Raw genomic sequence first — 19,307 nt, 5'->3', positions numbered from 1 at the left:
AAGTTACACATTTCTCCGATCAATCTTACGCATCCTAATGTTTCTCTTTTCCATCTGCCTACGCCATTCCCAATGCTCATACCTTATACCATCTATCAATGTTCGGAAAGATGTTCCGCCCCCTCGCCTCTCTCTTTGCCACTTTTGCACTCTCTCGTTTCTCGCGTTTTCCCCTCTTTCCCATCCGTGCACATCCCTGTCGCTTTAATCTGAAAAAAGGTAGCCTCCACGGAATTGAGTCCGGTGATCAAAACCACGGTTCCTTCAATTTCATCTACGGTTTTATCCACCGCCTTCTACAGCCTCCAGGCTCCATGTAAACCATCCGCGCTTTTGCAGAGCCAGCAAAGAAGACGCTGCGCTGCTGATTCGCCGAATGGTTTCCACTAGATATAAGAAAGCCACTCGAATGAGAATACGGTCTTAATCGCTTCACGGAAAATCTCGAGCTTTCGCACCATCCTCAATTCTATAATTCCACAACGTACCCTCGAGTGATAAGAACATCGAACAGGCCGCGTATAATCGAGCTTTTGCCGACAGTCAAACGCCAGAAGCTTCGCTACCTAGATACTTGAACGTAACTTTCAACTCTTGAGTGCGGTAAGAAGAAACTGCAAAATGCTGGTACGAGTCAAGAAAGATGTGTCAAAGTAACCGTCGATAACGAATCGAACATCCATACAATATCAAATCTCAGTGGCGCGGCGATAAAGTCCCTCACGTGCGATGACTCGTCGAGCTGTTTATTCTTCTTCCAACTGCGACCGATCTCGACTAGAGTGAAACCGGGCTCTGACCATAATCCGCAGACATTGCGTTATCCCGAAATGTCTTAGGGGTATGTATTGGACAAAAAATCCTTCAGACATTCGTCGCGGAGAGCTTATACTCGACGACCCTCTCGGACAGATCGGGAACGACCCAAGGACGATAAAAGGTACGAAAAAGGGACGGCCGTGTGAACGAAACCGCAATTTAGTCAACACGTCGCCGGATCTCGCAGAGCGTAAAGTCGGAAGCTATCGGTCGCCGCGTTCCCATTCAAAGATGAATAAATATGTCCGGTAAACGGGGTGGTAAACGGGCTGTTGTCCCCGCGGGCACTTGTCCGAACCGAACGGCTCATCTTTGCAGCACCGTTACCGAAGTGGTTCAAGAGCCCTCGGGATCTCGGGTCTTATGCGCCACCCCGTGTCATGAAATTCATGTGACAGTCAGGTTTCGCGACCGAGTGCTCAAATGCACTTCGAACCGACCGCGGAGGCCAAGGGCACACCTTAGCTTCTCTGGCTAATAAGCCGCAAGCTCGAGTAAGCCTCGAATGTCGAAACAAATGAGCGAGACCATCTCATCCGGGTACAATTCGTTCACAGACCCTGGAGACAGTAATAAAGGTATCGAACATTCGGGTTGGTTCTGAAACAAGGTATCGGTATCATACCGCGTTTAACACGCGCGACAAAGAGCTGGCGGAAGCTCAACCTTTCTGGGAAATCAAAGCACAATCGGGAGACTGCAGGCTCGTACAATAACCGTTGTAATTGGAACCAAACGCGATTGAATTACCCCGTCGGAGGGATTCGAGGGAAATTTAACTGTCCACGAAGGGCGTAGTTAACCCTCGTAAACTACGTCGGTCATTTCGGGACGTGGTTGATTCGAGATGTACACTTATAATACACACACGCAGAGTTGGTGGGCGGAGGGATCCCGTTGTTCGACATCGCGGGTTGTGTGCCGGGATATTTCACCCTGTCCCCCTGTACCACAGGTATAACACACACAAAGCGAGTTTGCATCGGGAGTTACGCGCAGGCTGCTCTGCCTGCGTGCCTTTAATCCTCCCCGAAACCATTTCTATAATTCTCGGAGATACGCGTGCTTCTGACACCCGCTACAGCTGCAATGCCATAAACGGCTTTTAACATTTAAACGAGTTAGTTATGGCTTGCGATCGATTAACTTTGACAACGAGAGGAACTCGTACAATTTTTTCCTCCGCAGACCGATATACACGAGTATAAGTATGGAACATTCTGTTATCTTATCACGTTTCGCAAATTACTGATCTCAATACGGACGCCATTCACAGGGGGATGACAATCTTCAGCTAGGATCTTACTCGGGTCGCTTCCTCTGCACTAACCGTGATGAACGCCAAAGAATCATCGCGTTCCCCTGAATCGTAAAAAACTACTAGGTAACATGATGCTAGTTATATTCTGTTATTTCCTCACCGTAAAGTCCCAGGCTCTTGGAACAGGTCTGTATTATTGTAAACTGGTGGCCATTGTGGTCGAATATCCTTATGGAAGCAGAGTCCTGTTCTACGGCACCTGTGAAGCAGAGACAGTGTCAGTTGACTCGAAGTTTTCGCGTCTTTCCTCGAGTGTCTATCAACCTTAACTATCATTTGTCAAGCCAAGGTGAGGCACATCGATCACTGGATAGATTCGCGTGTTCTTCAACGCCCTCGATATTTCAGTCCATTGTTGCAGAGTCGGATCCACGCCCCTGGGATTGTGCGCGGAGGGTTGAAGCACGATAATCGATCCATCTGGCATTCACTGCAATGTTATGGTTTGAAGAATTCGACGAACAAAGAGACCAAACTTGTTCGTTCATACCGATTTCACAAAAATTATTATAAGTTGCCCTGGTGTCTTCGAGAAGTCCAGTGAAGTCAAAGCACTTCTTGTGATAGTCGTAGCAATGGTATTTTTTTCTTTTTCTTTTTTTTTCAAGTGCACTGAGGTTACCTCACCGATTTTCACAGTTCTGCGATATGTTGCAGTGTATGAAGAAAAATGTCGTTCCTGAATTCTATTCGCATACCAATTCATCCTTTCACGGGATAAAAATTAGCTGTGAAATTTAACTTGAGAAAAAGGGTTATTTGGGGGCTGGGACTTTGGGGGTCATTTTCATCTATTGCTACAATATGCACCACAGAATGAAGAAAATCGGCTAGGTAGACTTTTGATACCTTCCTTGTGATTGAATTCTTATTTTTTTCGAAACGAGTAAAAAGGAGGAGACAAAAAGTTACCTCGTCGATATTGATTGAAACTCTGCAAGCTTCTGCAAAGCGTAATTGTACGTAATTCAAAAGAATCCTGTTAGAATTTCCCGACTTATCAAGTTGAGCTTGCAGCTCCTTTGCTGTCTTTCTCTTTCTCTCGTACAGCTTCCGATTGAAACATTGAAAATCGATAGCTGGAAGCTTATCGTCTCACCTTCACCTGAGCCACGTGAAAACTTGTTAGTTTTCACCACGTAGGTATAATTATTTCCTATTCAACATGGATCCTTGTAGATGTCGAACCTTCTGATTTCCGACCATTCGAAACTTTGTTGTTTTGTAAAGGTTCGACTTCTTCACTTCAAGCTTTGCCACGAAATAATTTGAAATCCGGCGTTTTCGCAACTTTTCAAATTCGGAACACGAACCCCGCCACGTTTGGCGCCCATGAATTCGATGCTATTTCTGTAAAATAATCTTGACAAAACAAATCCCCTGATATCTAAGTGTATAAAACAAACGGCTGAATTCGCTTGAGTCTGAGCTCTGCAATATCGGGATATGAATCTTCGAGTGCTCGCTGCGAAGCGACGCAAGCTGCATAGAATAAGGATCGCAATTTATGCGCGCTTATTCTACATTTCAAGGGGTAAGCTAATAAGCGTTGACTCAGAGCAGCTCGTCTTGATGAAGGTAAGATGAAAGAGTGTACAGCTTCTCCAGAGATGAGTCTAGAACCTGAAGCCTGGGAGAGGGCGCATCGCACACAGCGATCACCCCGAAGGGGTTTCAATTCCGTACCTACGGAATAACGGAGAATAAAACATCACACGAGACGACGTTCCGGCATCTGCCGCCGGCCTTGGATTCAGACAAGTCTTAAATCATCGACGAGACGAGCCGATGACTTTGACGCAGATCCCCTTGACCACCTGCCTTTGGATCAGCGCCAGAAGCTCGCAGGAAAGCCCGAAGTAATTCTACGGCTAAAATAATAAATGATCGGAGCTGCAGTCAGTGATTTGTGAACGCACTAATTCTTCCTCGCAGCCATGAGCGTGGTTCTCCATCCCAGTACGTGGCAGTAGATTATTTTTTTAATTATCATACAGCCCGAAAATCCAGGGCTTCGGGTCATAAATTATTCTGTCTACACAAACGAAAATTCGGAATGTAAAATTGAATTTCCGAACCCAACATCGAGTCCGTTAACCCTTTTGTTCGATTGAAAAACGCGCATCGGAGATGTTATAAATCAAGCCATCCGCTGACTGGATTCTGGAGGCATAATATCAGTCATCGAGCCCTCAATTTTTTAACAGTAACGAAACCTTTTCATCTATATATTATCGTGAGCTTACTTCATTATGTCGATTGCTACCCGTTAACAATATTTCTTATCACCCCTCACAACGTCAAATTTTCCGAATAAGCTCTTAATAATGAAAATTGTAAAGACTCCTGTATATTGCAGTTTCAACTATTTAATATGAGATACTCCACTTTTCACACCGAGATATGTATTACCAAAGATTCTGGCTTTCTCAGATTGATTTTAGTTTATTGATTATCATGATTCACTGCAACGAATTAATAAACAAATAACCGTTTTTTGATGACCGAACTCTTTTATCCCCACCATTTTTCGGAGCTTGTATTACTGATAATATCTTCTCACTCTGAAACTATTGTTTCTAACTACCGGTCTCAGTGTATAAATCTTTGATTCTTCGTGAACGTACGACGTGGTTATTCGTCGTTCATCGTCATTGTGTGCCGCGAGCGTTTGCAAAGCCATGGATTTGAGCCAATATTCAAATCTATCGGTGAAATAATTTGTTTAGGAGTTCTGAGCAGGAAATCATTCGCGAAGAGGAAGCTGGGAGGGAAGGAAAACGGTAGTAGACATACCGAGGGAATTTCAAGGAAATCGATGCCTCGAATTTCGTCGATTTAGTACAACCGTGGCGTGGCTTCTGCTATTGTGCCCGTTGAATCGAGCCGCCTTGGAATTGGCCAATGTTGTAAATACCAATGGTTACCGGAGCCGCGTGACCGATAAATCAATCTTTCCCTTTGGCGTTCAATCGAGTGTGTATCCCAAGGTTCGATGTTGGAAACGCCGACGGTGCTAAGCAGCCCGTGGGAATTGGAGCCATTTGTTATTCCCCGTTAAATTCCTTACACGACATCCTCCAAAAAAATGTTTTTCCCAAAAGTGACATCTTTATTTTGGCCATATTGAAAAAACGCCACTTTTCCCTCTTACGCTCAACCGTAATATACACGCTTATTTTTTTTCGAATTTTCAGCACGAAGAATTTCTCGTTTCTGCTCCCTCGCCGGGCACATAAAATGACGGAATGCTTTACTCGCGCTGACGAAGTCGTTGCTAAGCGTGAACAAACACCTATAACCCTCGACGTTTCGGAAACTTTGAGAATTCAAACTCGGCGAACGACCCGCTCCGACAAAACTTTTAAGCATTTTTCAAACGACCAAGACGGTAAACACGACCGTGAATTTCCCTCAAGGGCTTCCATTCTCACTTCCGACCCCTGCGGACTAGCATCGGCGTTTCAACTGTCGCCACACAAATCACGCCCATTCTCGACCGATTTAATTTGCATCAAGTGTGCAGAAGAGAATTTCGCCTATCGTCGACGAACCCCGTCTTGCGGTTAAAAACTGCGTTTCCGCTTTCCTTGTCACAAAAATTCACATCTTACAAGGTCGATATTTATCTCTTATTTAATTCGATGGAAATCGAATCGTGTGTAACCACACGATACACCGTCATTGAAAGCAGTCGGCCAGTTGATGGAAGGATTAATCAGATATCCGCATTAGTATAATTTCCTTCAATTTTCCTTCCTTTTATGAAATTCAGATTGGATTATCAAACTTACACAAACTTAAATTCATCATTTCTCTATGTTTTATATATATATATATATGTAACATATATTTAGCCTGACAATGGGACTGGACGTTATACCTTTCAGAGACTTTTATCCGTACCATCCGCTGTGAAAGGAATAGGAAATTAATATCCCGAACAATCATATACCGGGAAATTGAAGATCCAACTGCAGGGACTCCATCTCGTTTCTATTCTCGAAGCTAAGCGACTGAAAGAATAATAAAATACTGAAAGAAAATTCTTCCAAAATGTGTGCATCCAGCGAAACTCTTCAACGGTATATTTCCTATGAAGCGTTGACAAATTGCAGAAGCTTAAGAGCTACGCGGGGTTCAAAACAGGAACCGACAAATGAGTGCAGTCAGAAAAACGGCGAACACACGTATATTTCAAACGAGCACTTTTCCGAGGGATCAGGCTACGCACAAACGTTTGAATTTATTTCTTCGCGCCAAAAAAGCTCAGCCATTTCCTCTTCACGGGACGGGGATAGATCTCCGCGTTATCTATAATACCTTCGTTTTTTTTTTTTTTTTTTTTATTTTTCGGTGTTTCGTCGCTGCGGTGAATTTTTTTTTCAGAGGCGGGTCAGTTTTTCCCTTTCTTCTTTTCTCGTCTACACGATCGCCAGACAATTCGTGAGAACGAAGTCTATACTCGCGTCATCGCGCTGATTGCTCTTCTCAACGAAGGTGCAACTTTGACGATCTACGTTTAATCTATACCGCATCGGTCAGACAATTAACTTAACGGTATACACGCGCCTGCACAGCGATCAATCCATCAATCGATGACCTCTGACCGAATATTTCCAATCCAGCGGGAAGTGGTCGGGCTATTTGTCGCATGCGTGCGATATTCAGTGTACAGTGTTGTGCGATGGCGGAAGTTCAGGGGCGTCATTTAATTCGATAAGCTTTCGAGTCCCTCGCGAACGAACCGCACAGAGCCGCGTTTCGTTTCGTCGGATAATTTTGCCCTCCTGCAAAGTGGCAAAGCGAAGCTGTAATATCGCATCGCGGCTGCAGCCTGCAACCTTCCACCGTGCGGAATATACCTTCCAGCCTTCTCTTCCGCTCTCTACCTCGCTCTCTCTCTTCCTTCCATGCAAGCCCGAGGAACGCGGCATCGCCCAGCTGCAGATTAATTATTAATTACGTCATGTTAATTGCGTCGCGCCGCAGGAACCACGCCGCTACAAACTCCGCGGCAAAAGCCACAGCAACAGTACTCGACGTGCATCGAGCGACTGACGATGAGCCGACGACGCGTGCGAGGCCCGCATTTTCGATAATTAGTGCTTTCCTCCCTCGAAAATTTATCACCGCCTCGGAACGACGCCGAAATTCTTGCCGATCGAATGGAATGAAAAAAATTTGCGAAAATACCCGACACCTGTATATTATCTCTAGTCAATTATAATTGGGGTGCATTCTTCACCGAGGGCGTACTCTTTTAATTGCGAGGGTAGTTCGTTCCGCCCCCTCGTTAACAATTTCCCGGGACTTGTTTAAACCCAAGGTAGGATGCTAGGTTCCTGATTCGGACCAGCTAGCGACTGGCTACCAGCACTGATCATCGGGCGGCTACGAATATTGCGGACCCAGTCGTCATATGCGTGGAATACTGTACACGTGGGCAAACCAATCAATTGTTTAACAAATATGTATCTGTTCTGTACTGAGCGAGAACATACCGTTCCCCTGCAGATTTATCAACGATCAATACGGTCGAATCCAACAAGGCTTACCGTTCAATTAACACAAAGCCCGACAAACACCCAATAAATTGTATTCCAACCGTCCACAAAGAGTGCCAAAAATTTTCAACCACTGTGTTACTTTTTTTCGAAGTAGTGGATTGAAAATCCATTAATGGGAATCTATATTTTGTCATTCGTTACATTTTTTTTTTCTTACGTTATTATGGTTTAGTCCAAGTTTTCGCACAAATTCATGAAATGAAAACTAGGGACCAACACAACGTAAATTTTTCAATGAACATGGCCCTCAAGTAGTAAAGACACGGTGTGGTCAGACTCTAAGTCGTTTTTACTTTTTCTGTGCTCGCACTGCTCGGAATCAGTTTTCACGTTGAAAATAATTGAAACTAATAATTCCACTCGATTTTCTTCTTATTTGTTTGTTGATTTCTCTTGCACAGGAATTATGAACAAGAATGACTCCTCAGTAACGACGTTTACGTACATTCTTAAATTTTATACGGTGCATTTTCAACTTTCAAAGTAACGCGAAGAATAATTGATTCGATCAAATTTTCAACGATATCTTTGCACACTCTGTACATTAACGCACGGTGAGTCAAAGTTTCGTTAGTTCCCGATCACAGATACATCTCATTTTGAATAACTCCAAGTTCTTATTAGATTTTAACAGACGGCGCGGTGTAAGGTCGAATTACGGCCAGCTTCGGATCTACGCATACCTAATTAAAAGTTGTACGTACGCTCGCGCAATTTCAACGTATCCACAATTCAGTCTGGTGGAAATGTTGTACGGAGAGAAAGTTCGCGCGGTTCGTCGTAAACGGTGATTCGCGCAAACTTTTCTACAATTTTTGAACCTCCCCTTCAACTTTCGGTGGCACAAAAGAGCGAAGGAATAAAAACACGGACTTTCAAGGTTCGTCACTTGCAGTATAAAGTGTTTCAAATCTGTTCATTGCAGTAAGAAATGCGATAGCAATAAATGGATTCGCGGAACGGGTATCAATGCTCTGAAAAGTACGACAAAGCTCTGCATCGTCTGCATGACGAGCATTTTATAGAACTAGTTTAAAAGGTGAAATTCAAAGGGAGAAAGAGAACTTATAACTTATATATGTATACGTGCCGTACTGAAAAGTTGAATTCACTCCGGTGCGTGTTTCCTTTTGTTACCCGAGATTATTCCTTTTGTTCTTTTTTTATTTTTGTTTTTGTTTTTTTTTTTTTGGTTCTTAAAACTTGCAGTGCCCACTTATTCACGGTGAGTGTAATAAAAAATAAGGAAAGAAAGGTTTCAACGAAACAATCTCAAGTTTAATTAGTAATCTCAGTAGACAGAATTTTAATTAAATTATAGTTAACCGCCACGCCCCCGAAGCCCCGTACTTATGCAAGTCGCCTACATTCCTTTTCGCAAATAAAAGCTGCTTCAGAAACGAGGGGCGCCGTTACCGGTGAACGCGCACATCTTTTTCTTTACAACTTGGCAAACTTTTCCGCAAAGTTGAGTGCGATTCCGGTTTTTTTTTATTCGTTTTCTTTTTTTCACATTTTTTTAACGCTTTTCTGACACAAGCCCGAAACTCGACTCTCGCATACACTGCTCGTAGTGTATGTATAATAATAACACGAGAAACTTTTTCAGCTCGTTAGCCCAGCTGGGTCCGAAACGAAGTGAAACCAGCGACAGAAGTTGAACCGGTTTAAAGGGTGAGAATAAAATCAATAGAGAGGGTCAAAATTGTCGAGTAATTACGACGTTAATCTAGTTGAAAAATTCTCTTCTGTAATCTACGTGCGCACTAATTAGCGAAACGAGAAATTTGAAATACCTAACGAGAAAGAGAGGGAGAGAGACAAAGAGAATGAGATCTCCACCCACGTTAATTGGTGTCTACTTTTCTTCCACTCTTTGTTGCCCTGCGGAATTGAAGCACCTGTGCGGCAGTTAATTCCTACTAAATGAACGCGGAAGGCGAACGAGCGGATAAATGAAGCACGAAATGATTCAAATAAATTGCAAAATAACCAGAGAGGCAGATTTTAGAACGTCAAAGTCTCCCCCGCGTCTCAACGACCCTCGAGGAATCATATTTTTTCCTTACGCGATACACTCGTTCTTCTCTCATCTGTTCTCGGTAATAATTTTTTAAATTATGCACAATATACGTATATATGTATATATACTCCAATCTCACCCCGTCGCTGCAAGTCCGTAACGACAGGGAAGCAAATTGACTTTTGCTTATTATCATAAAACGAAATGTCAGAAGACCGGAAGCTCCGCGTTGAAAATACGGTGACTCGGAAAAATAATGAAAATTCTTTCATTGTACATCACCGTCCGTGCCGGGATAAAAAAATAAATAAAAATATAAACAATTCGAGAAGACGGATTGATCGATTGAAACGAGCTAAAGAAGCGGATCGGGTTCGATGGGAACTTCCAATCATTGATCGGGTACGCAGAGTGATTACCTCCGGGGGACGTGAATCCCGTTGAGGTAGTAAAACTGCAGGTCTATCAGTCTGTAAAACCTGTAAAATTGGAGCTGTAAAGCCAAGTAGGTACCTACTTGATTCTACTTAAGAGGCTTCGAGAGCCGAGCCACGCGCGAAGAGCGCCGAGATCAAATTGAAATTGCTCTCCGTTCCTCCACCTGCGACCGTGGATTACAGCCGGAGTAGATATAGCCGCAGAAATCATTCCGTTTCACGTATTTCGCATTTTTTGTCCACGGGGTCAATCGACGAATAAAGATCCGCACCGCGCCAACCGAGCGTCCCAGCCGTAATTTACCCGCGGAACAAATCTGTTCCAGGAAAAAATTCAAACTCACCTTCCACGTAAAAATTCACCCGAACTATTGCGCACATGAATTATTAACGAGATCGGAAGCTTGGCGGATTTTATTATTGTAAAGTCGTAATTTGCAGACGCGGAACGACGCGCGAGCCGCAATCTTTCGAATATTCCATCTCGAATTAGTCACTCGTGATTGTGGGAAAATGACTGCGTGAGGGTTGATGGGGAGTAGAAATTGATGATCGCATCTAGCCTGGGGCGACGAAACGTGATTAATAACAGCGACGCGAAATGGCGAAATCTACGACAATAAGCAAGATATTGGTTTTCCCGAAGGTGAGAATAAATTGGCGAAAGGGGTTCGCTATCTGTCAAATGGAATCTCCTAAATCCTGATCGTAGCCGCGAATGCGAAAGGAGTGCAAGAATAAAAGAAAAAGAAAGTAGAGCGGCTGAATTTCGGGTCAATTAAATACCCCATTTATCTCCTTTATCGAGCAAACTCAGGCGGTGTTGTTCGACCATTTGTAATTGAAATTTCGGTTCGCAGTTGAGCCGCTGAAACTGACCGTAAACTTTCATTGATAATGGCAATAATAGTTGCCCAGTAATCGTTGCGGGATATTTCCAGCCGTAGTTTTGACCAGACTGCCCAGAGAATCGAGAAGCTAGTTCAAAACTCGCAGTTTCTACGTCCTAATTTATACGCACCGCGTGGAAACTATCAGCAAAGTCAAAACCACCCTCCATTTTTTAAACTACCCTTTCAGGGCAAAGAAACGCCTCGAAAAGAAGGGAAGAATTTTTCCGACCCGTTCAAAGTACGCGTTAACGTTAAAAGCATGTTTCTGCTGTACTGAGTGCGCGATTCGGAGTGATCGAGAATCACGTAATTTTGCTCTTCGCCGATCTTTACGGATAGTTTAACGCCCCGAATTCGCCGCACGACGCGAGTCGTAAAATATCGATGAAACGAGTCCCAATCACAGATGTCAGAAATTCTCTTCGGGAACTCCACGGGGTACATAATACGAAACTTAGAGGATCGTTTCGGAGTCTTCTGCACCTAATCCAGTGGTTTTACGATCGGAGTTACACATATGAGCGTAGATATTTGCGTCATCGATATGTTACCGCCTGGCATCGCCTTCCCCGATCCAACACGTATGGATGACCGGGTGTCTCGTAAAGCGAGCTATAAATGCACAAAACAGGGAGTCTTCTCACCTCTCGCCCTGCCTTCGTCTATAAAATGAATAACACCGGCTCCTCTTCATCGGCGACGACCCGAGCTGTGTGCAATAATTCATTTCCGCACGCTGACAGACGGCGCCAGTAACTCCGGGAGAATTTCTTCGCCCTTTTATTTCCTCACACAACACACTCTTCCTCCTTCCCCTTTTATTCTCCCTTCTCGTTCCCGCTACTGTGCTCTTTTATTAACGCGGCGTGGCCTGGCAGCTCGACACTCGGTCCACAAAAAAGTACAAGCAGCTTATTGTTAGCTCGTCTATTCCCTTTGTAAGAAGCGCATAGCCGCAATATGTGAAACTCTCGGCTTTTCGTGTAGGTACTCGAAGAATTAACGCAAGCACCTCGTTGATCCTCCGGCAATCTGAGACCTTCCAAGTTGCTCCATGACCCTTTCAACCGCACTTTATCACCTTTTCTATCCGGGAAGTTTTATCTTTTTTGCACATGTTTCGACGTCTTTGTGAGCTACAGGCTGGTTGTTGAAGTGATCGGATTCGTAGCAAGAAATCAAATCCTGTTATAAAATTTCCATCAAAGTGCAAAACAAATTTCAAAAGTGATCAAAGTGTGCAGAGGAACTCACGTTTCTCAGGACAGATATTGGGAATTCGAGTGACCTGTAGCAGCAATCGATGTGGAAATTTAGGGTCACTTTTCTTCCATTCTTTAGATCAGAAGAAAAGTGTGAAAACCTTCACCGTAGAACCGAAATCGGTTATTGACGAAACTTCTGAAAAGCATTTGTGATAGGGATGAAGCCAGACTTCGTAGGCTTTACAAATTCGTGTTGTTGGATACGTGAGTTGAAGTTTTGTTTCTCTCTAATTCGAAACATTTCATCCTGAAATCAAGAGAATCGTTCGTTTGACATTTATTCGGATATGTACAGAGATGGGAGGGGGTAAGATTCAGATTCAAGTTCTTACAACCTTGGCATAAGCACGAAAACTTTCTACAGATAATTCCTTCAAGTTTGAGCTCTTATTCAACCTCCCGCAACATCTGGTGTCAGGTATTCCACGTAAAGTATTCTCGAAGAATTGATCCGTGTTGGTACAACCTTACACCACCCACTCTGCAGATACTTCTTTGGGTAAGAAGTTTGAAACAGATTTGAATAATTAATATTTCAGAGGGCGAGACCGTAATTCCAATGATAATAATTGGAACAATGGTTGTAAGAAGCTTGCAGCTTCTGAAAATACAAGGGAACTTTAAAATTGGATTATACGCAGCTGCCCATCCGTCTCTCCCTCTAGTTTCGACTTTGGACGATGTGAAAAAAGAACAGACGTCAAACAGTAGTAGACGCTCGACGTTTACTATCTTGGACTATATTAGTCGATTGAATCATGGGAAAATCTTCGAGAGGAACATTTACGACACCAGTTATGATCGCGTTGACGATTTTTTTTTTTTCCACTTGAATCGTTGCCAATAACGGTAAAAGAAGAACCGTTTTGCTCTAGCAGTTTCATCAAACCCACGATTCACTTTTTAATTGAAATCAATTCTATATCAAAGTATACATCGAAACGGCTGGTTTAGGAACCCGATATTGTAAAAATAACGTCCTTCGGGCGCCCGAGTTCTATAATAAATAATTCACCGCCTTCGACGCGAACCTTTCCAGCCTCTCAAATCGCACAAAAGTATATCTAAGTGCATGAAAATAGAAATATACGCGCGATGCCATTGCCGGTCTATCGAAAGGATCGACCTGGGGGTCTTTCGATGCAATAACCGGTCTAGACGACCATACAGCCTTACCAGATCGAAAGCTATTTGCACTTGAATAGTTAGATCTTACGAAATTGGCGGATTTGATTGTAGGCTTACCCTGGCATTGACCCCGTCTGACCGCTACGAAGGAAATTGATGACCCGGTGTCGAGAAATGACCGTTTCTTCACGAGGTGATAAAATCGGTTTTACGGCTCAAGGCACAGAACTTTCAGGCATTTCGAGGCACGGCCACCTTTCCGAAAGGCCGCGAATCCAAGGTGGAAGGGACACGCAAGGTTAATTCCGGAAAGTGGGATTCCTAATGCCGTTCTTACATCATTCGAAAATCCTTAAATTCGATTACCGGCGCTAATCGGGCTAGATTAGCACCTAGACGCGAGCATCTCGATTGGATCGTTACCAACTCCCGTAGCACCGCCGTGCCGATTGAAACGGTGTGAAATCCCGATTCAATCAGAACCCACAAAAGCTGTGCAAGCCCGCGAAACTCCCGAATTATTTTTCGGGCAATCAGCACCCGCGTCTCTGTAATGCAGGTTCTTTGGCACGGGTGGAGACACATGTGGAATAGGTCCTCACCAATTACTTGCCCGCGGGGAATTGCCTTGGTGACCTGAACCGGAGTCCCTACAAAACATGAATATTCATGGCTCAACAAGTGAGTACCGACGCGAACTGCACGTAGGTACGATGATTCGTGCATTCGTGTTTGTTCCAAGGGTGACAATATCTGGGTGTAATTTTACACCCGCAGCTTGCGCCGCTGGAGCTACGCTTCGCGTATTCAGACCATACCTGTAGCTCATTCGAATTATCCGATAGAATGGTCAATTGAGTGTCCCTCAACGCTCTCGGATATTCACCGGCACCACATTCGAAATTGGCCGACGTGACATCGGATGTCGCCAACTCACGCTCGGAGCGATGATGGCGAACAGTGCGCGTCACGCTGAAACGTTAATCATTCCCGCAAACTCGACGTCCTTGTGCCTCGACTGCACGGTGGTGGAGAACCATAGAGATCTTCACGCACGTATGTAGAAATGATCTTGAGCTCAACTTTGTATGCGGAAGAATCTTGGATACGTAGGTCTTCGTAAAAGAAAAAAGAAAAAATACAACCGTCGATTTTTGTGTGTCAACCTTTCGACCTCTCGTGACGTGGGTCCTACTCGGGATATTTTTTTATTTAATTCGTTTACGCAAAACGAAAATTTTTTACAACGCCGTGCACCTTCACCATCTTCACACACGGTCGAATCCTTCTTAAAAACCAAATAACCGGTGCCTTTTTTGCAACGATCGCTGGAAGCGATTACCATTGCTAAATACGTGTCGCCGGTGAAAAAGCTCGTGCCTTGAAAGTTGGCGAACTTCTCCTCGACTACTTCAGACAACTTTTTAGTGACACCGAGTGAAAATTCAAGGGCACGAAGCTCCGAGGGTCTGTTCGGTGAAATAAATCATTAGTTATACGAGCGTGCCTTTGATGACGTGAGGTTACCGCAAATTATCAAAGCCCAGACGCTGTCCGTTCGAGCTTCGCTTTTAGTTTCGGTACAACTTGGCTCAGTGTCGGTATGCGAGAGGGTGTCGAGTTACCGCGGTGCGAAAAAAATGAAAATGAAATATCGGAGAAAAAAAGTACGCGGGTTGTCGGTACAAAAAAAGCTCTTACGGCTCCTTTCGGACCATACGTAGGGACATTGTGCGGTTTGGTTAAATCGGCTTGACAGTTGAAACCTACACCTGAAATGACGCGAGGGTTCTCATTTTTTGTCATCCTGAAGTTAAACCTATTTTCACTTATTTTATACGCATCATCGCAGTTGGCAGTTCGATTGTAAAATTCCTGGAACTTTTCTGCTTTTGTACATGAATATTACACTGTCCTGCAAGAGAGGAATTTTGTCGAGATAAAAGTGTATGTAACAACTGTCCTTTACGGTGATCTTTTAATTGCTGACGTGTCATTGGCCACGCGTACAGCGTAATGATGCGTGATGTCGTAACAAGTGTTGTTTCCGATGTATAATAACCAGGAGGTTTTTCTTCTAAACCACTGTTTCAGGAGGGCCGCCGCTGGGGCGACGGTGGTTCCCATCCTGCGGGAGGATTTCATGGCGGGAGTCAACCTCGTTTAAGCTACTGTTTTCACCAGGTCCAAAATTTCCGAATAGTATAATTACTTGGCCCGCAGAGTTCAGCGGCGAAGTGACCGTACGCCAATGCCAAAAAGTAAGAATATGAAGAAGAAGAAGAAGAAGAAAAAGAAGAAGAAGAAGGAAACGGAATTGAGGAATAGGAAGAAGGGTAATAAGAGGAAAAATAACAACGCATTAATTATTATCGAGTCAAATATAAGTACTATTATAATAAATTGAAAAACTACGTTTTAAGCGATTACGTAGGTAAGCGATCATACCTAATAACACCTACCTATATCTATCTCTGTCTACGTTTTCCGCTACCACAAACAATATGATTATACCTGTATTCATATTGATGCAAATTAATGCTTTTGGAATCAAATTAATTGCACACAACGTTACTAAAAGGATAAATTGTCATATACACACTAAATACCTAGTGCCGTGTGTTGTAATATGTATAAAAGAAATTGAAGCAAAGTTTATAAGTGTAAAGGGATCGCTTATAATTATTATATACACACACACACACATATATATATATATATAATATATTCAAGACAAAACAAAACACGGCGCATTTCGCACGGACCAATCAGCACCCTCTTTTGCTAAGGATGTAGATACTCCTCTCCCATTTATTTCACTTTTATTACCATGTATTATAAGACGATTTATTTCTCCGTTCCATTTTTCACCTGCTCTCACGTCTCATAATTCCTCTCACAGCTGTTATCGATTTTCATCCAAACGACTGCAGCTCACCACCATCTTTTTCTCACTTAAATATGCCAAGTTTGTCGTTCATAATTAATAGCAAACGTAAACTCGAATGGATAAATCTAATCGTAAAAATAACTAACTATTTGTGTATAATAGGTAAATTTGAATTTCTTAAAACAAGCGAGATTCAGCTTAAAAAAAAAAAAAAAAAAATACGTTCTACGAATATGCAACGTATACTATCAAAAAGCATACTTGGCAAACATGTACCTAAACATATATATGCATAGGCATGTATTATAATTGCATTCGCAATCCATCGATCCTCTTGTATTAGTTATTATTCTGAATTGTTATATTATATATTATTGTTCTTACATTATGTACGAATCGATCAGGGCTTTGTAACTTGTTATTATAAAATTTACATTACGTACCGATAATATTACTAATCGATGTGCAACACGGGCACCATTGATGGATATACCCTGTACGTCTTACGTGTATAACTTATACAATGCTTGTTAAAAAACAAAGTCAAGTACCATTATACCTAGAGAGAAAACAGCTTTCAGATTCACGTGGTGCTCATAATGTGAAAATCCACATAACGTGAATTTTGAAAATTCGACATGTACGCTCAAGGTATAACATGAAATTTGATGCTTTTGACGAATAACGCAAACTTCGTTTCTCCAACTGTTTAGAATCTTATCAACGTTTTTCTAGTCGAGAGAAATCTAGTTTGATATCCCGTGATATCAGTTGAAATAGATAGGTAAGGTGTCGTAGAAAAATGGTTAGTGAAATCAGGTATTTACAAAAATATTGTTTGTCCTCCGGACTATCCGTAATAAATTTTAATATTTTAAAATTTCTCGGTCAAAATCAGCCCGCGGTGTTATTCAAATTTTAAAAATAATTACGAACAAACTCCCTGTACATAGATAAATTATATATTTTATTTCTCACCTACACGTATAGCGTTCGGTTCACAAATTAGATTCAGTATAAATTTAAGATTCGTATAAGAAGGGTTGGACGAAAAGAGAACGTGAGAAGGTAAATTAACATAAAAAAAAAGAATTAAAAAAAAAAAATGAGAAAAGACGAAGAAATCGTTACCTAATGTAATTACTAATTAGTGATACTACATAGAATTATATGCATAATATAATATACACACAATTACATGACGATATTAGAAAAAGTACAATTCTGAACATTGTTTCGCTCTGTGTACAATAAATGTGCCCTTATTCCGTTTTCGCAGTAAGAAAAAAAAAAAAACGAAAAAAACGAAAAAACAAAGAAAAACGAATGTTTTATCGGTCTCTTATTTCATTTACTTATAAATAGTTTATTACAATTTTTTTTTTCGCTCTCAATTTTGGCGCTTTTTATACGTAATACATACAAATACGTAGTGACATTATACGACGTAATTCGCGTTACTCATCGTCAGAATTTCACAATCAGTCGCGCGATTCAATAACTAGAAATACGTGAGTTGTTCGTTTCGGTTTCACCATTAGAGAGAATAGAAGGGGAAGAAGAAGAAAAAAAGAAAAAAAAAAACACCAACACATCTCACACTGCACGTACATATCGAAGTAACTATTAGAAAATAAAGTCGGTGTTTCAAGTTGAATTTGTGCCACCAGGCAGCTTGTTGTACGGTATTCGCTTACTTCGCTTTGGAATATTGCATTTAATTTATTAAATATTGATTAGTAGTCTCAATCGCGGTTACGTCAAGCGTCCTCGGAGTTAACGGCGGGCGGTTGATAATTAAGCGAAATTTGAATATTTGAAGGAGCAAGTTGACGAATTCTGCGTTCATAATTATAGGAAGTATCGATTTTACCACTCAGCTGTGGTATAAAAAATAATCGGGAATTTTAACCGTTGTTTTTATCGCTGTAATGAATGCAGGAACGTAGTCCAAAGGAGCAACGAATTTTCTAAGTGTTCTATTCTTTTACACGTATCGATGTAAAGTCTATTGATTCGTTGTCCTTTAGTCGGATAAAATTATCGAGTTTGGCATATTGTATGTTACCATTTAAATAGTGAGAAATAAGGAATTTTAGACAATTGTGGTACGTATTGATTAATTAAAACGTATGGCGAACGCGAGGAATAAGCCGCGCTGCTGGCATGAAATTAACCGATTACTAATTAACTGTTAGACAAAATAAAGATTAATATGAAAAAGAAAAAAAAGAAAAGTTTTTAGACAACTTACTATGTAGTTACATATTATATTATATAATCTATCGTTGAATGTATCTCATGAGATTATATTACACCAGCGCTTGGGGAGAAAGAAACGGAAATAAAAAAGAAACGGAAACGTGAATAAAAATGAAAAACACCGTGTTATAAATAATCATTATATATATATATATATATATATTATATATATATATATATATATTATACAGAAAGAATAATTTAATGAAGAAAAAGAAACAACGTGCTGTGTCTGTTATTCGTGAATATTTCTGATTCCTTAATAAATAGAATATTATATATATATATATACATTATATACAAAATTAAAATAGAAAATTTATTCATATAATAACAACAAGAACAACAACATAAAGAAAAAGATCCGTTTTCTAAAACGCTAGAAATATAATATTATATTAATAAATATGACATACTGGCCGTTTCAAATTTTCTACTATTTAGCAGATTGGTAAGAAGAATTAATCTGATATTGAAATGAAAATTTGAGGTGGCCTAGGAAAAATTTGTAATCTTTAAAATTCTTATTCATAAAATTTCATCCTGCTTGTTACTGCGTGCGCGTTATTCTGCAGGCGATGATTAACTCGAGTAGCGAAATTCCGGATCATCGGTAATTGACGATGAGGCTGAGAATTTTCAAAAAAATGCAAGACGGAAATTGATTCTTGTAGTGTATGCTGAAGCCTTCGAGTTGCA

General features: G+C 41.6%; 1 protein-coding gene across 6 annotated transcripts in view; it reads left to right on the top strand.

Annotated features, from left to right (window-relative positions):
* Positions 1–18,622, top strand: part of LOC124300416 (KH domain-containing, RNA-binding, signal transduction-associated protein 2-like) — a 125,602-nt gene extending 106,980 nt beyond the window's left edge. For 3 of the 6 annotated variants that reach the window (XM_046754508.1, XM_046754505.1, XM_046754503.1), the window contains one exon: positions 15,545–18,622. In XM_046754508.1, coding sequence (XP_046610464.1) covers positions 15,545–15,623 — 79 coding nt within the window. In that variant the 3' untranslated portion in view covers positions 15,624–18,622. Of the gene's footprint in view, positions 1–15,521 lie in introns of all 6 variants that reach the window. The other 3 variants (XM_046754504.1, XM_046754507.1, XM_046754506.1) reach the window with 3 other exon arrangements.
* Positions 18,623–19,307: the final 685 nt, after the last annotated feature.

This window comes from Neodiprion virginianus, chromosome 3 (genome assembly GCF_021901495.1).
Source record: "Neodiprion virginianus isolate iyNeoVirg1 chromosome 3, iyNeoVirg1.1, whole genome shotgun sequence".
Taxonomy (NCBI): domain Eukaryota; kingdom Metazoa; phylum Arthropoda; class Insecta; order Hymenoptera; family Diprionidae; genus Neodiprion; species Neodiprion virginianus.
This window is presented reverse-complemented; position numbering and strand designations above follow the sequence as displayed.